This window comes from Solanum pennellii, chromosome 1 (assembly GCF_001406875.1).
Source record: "Solanum pennellii chromosome 1, SPENNV200".
NCBI lineage: Eukaryota > Viridiplantae > Streptophyta > Magnoliopsida > Solanales > Solanaceae > Solanum > Solanum pennellii.
In genome coordinates, this window is record NC_028637.1 from 106,500,713 (window position 1) to 106,504,208 (window position 3,496).

The window sequence follows — 3,496 nt, forward strand, 5'->3', positions numbered from 1 at the left end:
TTTGAACCTTTCAAAAATATAGAAAATGACACTTACAAATCAAGTAACATAACCACCTGCTCCAACATACTACCAAGAACATTTACTTCCTCCTTGTCAATAAGTAAAAAATGAATTTCTTTTTAAAAAAGGAATTACAAAGTGAGAATGAAATAATTATCAATAAAAAGGAAAGTTCATATAGTCAATCAATAAATCTATCGAGATTTCTCAAAATATAAGTAAAAAACAAGGGAGAAATTATTATACATTTCTATCACACTACCATAATATTAATGGTGAGACAAGTATGGCAAATTTTTTTTTTGGTTCGATTATTTTTTACGAAAAATTAAAGCAATATGATGTTGAATAGGTAATGTAGTTATTTTTGAAATGAAATAACTAATTTTGAGATAACTTATTTTCGAGTAAACGAGTCATTCCACAAGAGTTGTGCTGAGGAGATTGGTTCCAATTAGCTAGGTGATAGTTAATTGGGCAGTAAATTATCACGTGGATGAGGCGTGCCCCTTTAGACATAAAACACCTTCTCCTTCCTTGAGTCTCCATCCATCCATTAAAACGGAGCTACCCAGCTCAACTATCCACACATCAATCCTCTATTGCACTTACATTATACATAGCTGCCGCCCATCTTCCTTAGAATCTCCGGCAGGACCAGAAATTCTCAATCTTTTAACCACAATTGTTCTTGGTTCTTGATTCTTATAACTATGTTTTCTGTCTAAGGTTTTTGTTGTAATAATCACCATGGGTGCTTGTACCTCAAAACCACCAAGACCCAATCCTTATTCCCCACAAGAAATTCTTCCACCACCGGAAACACCAAACGTCGCTGAAACCCAGAAAGAAAATGAAGCTAAAAAATCACCTTTTTTCCCATTTTACTCTCCCAGTCCTGCTCGTTTTTTTCTCTCCAAGAAATCACCTGCCCGTCATTCTTCTGCTTCTAAGAGTGCGAATTCTACTCCGGCGAGGTTGTTTAAACGACCTTTTCCTCCTCCTTCACCGGCGAAGCATATTAAAGCTCTGCTTTTGAGACGGCATGGTAGTGTTAAGCCTAATGCTGCATCTATTCCGGAAGGAGAGGAAACTGAGGGGGCTAACTTGGATAAGAGTTTTGGGTTTTCTAAGCAATTTGTGAGTAAGTATGAAATTGGGGAGGAAGTGGGTAGAGGCCATTTTGGGTATACTTGTTCTGCTATTGTCAAGAAAGGTGAACTTAAGGGTCAGAAAGTTGCTGTTAAGGTCATTCCAAAAGCCAAGGTCTCTTCTTCTCCACTCTGTTTAGTCCTTAATGCATTGAAGTGTATATGCATATTGAATTACTTTACAATGTTTGATTCTTGAAGTGCATGGTGGGAAAAGTTGGTCAATTTTATGAGTCCATTTTCTTTGATTTAAGTTCTGTTGGGGTTTTAGATTTGTTCTCTCTTTATGTCATGAACACCATTAGATCATCCTTTCACTCTGTTAATTCTTCCACCGCCAAGATGTATTTTAATTTTTTACTTTTTCTCCTCCTATCTTAAAAATTTAGGGCTTTTTCACTTGTAAATTTGGTGATTCAAAATCAAAGTTCCAGATTCTTAAGCTACTTTTACTTTTATTTTATTAATCAACCTCCCCTTTTTATGGGGCATTAGCTATCCTTTTCTAGGAAGTTGCTCTGAAGAGCTGTACTGGTCTTGTTTGTTGCACTAGTAGCTTTAGTTAGGAATTCCAATTGGAATTTATTGGGGTCCATGAAATATTTGAAAAGAAGTATAGTGTTTTTTACTATTTAATATAGAGTTGGTGGGTTTTGAGCACTATAGAATTGCAAGCTCTTGTCCTTTTGCTTTGGATGAAGACATGAATGGTAGCAAACTCACCGTGTCTTGTGTCCCTGCCTGAGTCCTAAAGATTTTTACTTTTTGTTCACAAAATCATCTATGCAATTTAAGTTATTCATATCTCCCTCAGAACTTTAAGGGCTGACTTTTCCCATGAGACTGTTGAAGTCACTGCATTAAAAACTGGGGAGCTTTGGAACTTATTAAAGAGAAAAAATGCATAGGATTATCTTTTTGCGCCAAGAGCTCTTCTTGAAAAGGTTTCAGTATCATCACTAGGGAAAGGAAATGAGAGACTCAATCACACTATTATGCTTCATTCTGTTCATAATCAACAATTTTAGGAGTAAACTAAAAAACTCTACATGAATCCATGAAAATAAGTAAATAACTATTTGGTTGCTATTCTGTAGCAGATTACTTAAGAAAAAAGAAAAGGTTTCAATAGTAGATAGGTTTAGTGAAATTTCGCTACTTGACCTAATTAGACCATGTCATATTTTGTTGCCTTCATATGGAGATCTTATTGCTACTGCTGACTTTTGACCCATTATATTTGTATGCAGTAAACTGAATTCACTTTTGGGGGTTTAAGTTTGTCAGAGATCATTTTAACAATTCTTTTTGGTCAGATGCAATTCTTCGCTTCAATCTCACCCTCTTAACATCAGACTCATACTCCCAATTGTTGTCTTTCAGATGACAACAGCTATTTCCGTTGAGGATGTCAGACGGGAAGTTAAAATTTTGCGCGCGTTAACAGGACATAACAATCTCATACAATTCTATGATGCATTTGAAGATCGGGATAATGTCTACATTGTGATGGAGTAAGAATCTAAACCACATTAGTGAGATCTAATCCATTTCTTGTAAGGCTTTTCCTGTCTGTCTTAGTGACACTCCTTAAGGAATAGGACAAAGTAATATAGCGCACATCAGAGAAGAAAGTACCCCCTTGGGCTGGTGATAATTCATGTTTGCACAACATGGAAGAAAGTTTGGGTACTAAGCCACAATTAGTTACTCAAAGAAAGTGCATAATGCTAAACCTTATAGCATCAGGCTTTAGAAGAATTTCTTTTGAATACCGAGCATGTCCTTTTTAGAATATAAAGCTAAGGAAATTCTTGAAAATTGTTGTTCAGGTTATGCCAAGGAGGAGAGCTCCTTGATAGAATACTTGCACGGTATGTCTTTGTTTGATTTAGGGAATTTTACTTCTAATTCATTGATTTGTTTTTAAAGATATTTCTATTTGGGGATAGTATTTAATTTCCTTCTCATTTCTTTTTGTAGGGGTGGGAAGTACTCAGAAGAGGATGCGAAGGATGTCATGGTACAAATATTAAATGTTGTTGCATTCTGCCATCTCCAGGGTGTTGTGCACCGTGATCTTAAACCCGAGGTAAACATATTCCTCAAACTGGCACGAACCAGGTTCGTGTAAGTTGCTTTTAAGTAAAGACAGAGTAAAGACACAAACACTTACTGAATTAAAAACCTTCCTCACTCAAGGAAGGAAAAACCTCGTTTTATTAATTCAACTATAAGATTTTGTGATTACAACTCAATAATCAAAAAGTCTTATCTCTACTACTCCCTCGATTGACTCCAATCGATCTCTCCAAAAGGCCAAACCCACCTTTTGTTACAAC

At 35.9% G+C, this 3,496-nt stretch overlaps 1 protein-coding gene across 1 annotated transcript in view; it reads left to right on the forward strand.

The window, feature by feature from the left end:
- Positions 1–503: 503 nt before the first annotated feature.
- LOC107008064 (CDPK-related kinase 5-like) overlaps positions 504–3,496 on the forward strand; it is a 7,829-nt gene continuing 4,836 nt past the window's right edge. Inside the window, exons 1-4 of the mRNA XM_015206967.2 lie at positions 504–1,269; positions 2,538–2,668; positions 2,987–3,028; positions 3,138–3,246. Coding sequence (XP_015062453.1) covers positions 754–1,269; positions 2,538–2,668; positions 2,987–3,028; positions 3,138–3,246 — 798 coding nt within the window. The 5' untranslated portion in view covers positions 504–753. The remainder of the gene's footprint in view (positions 1,270–2,537; positions 2,669–2,986; positions 3,029–3,137; positions 3,247–3,496) is intronic.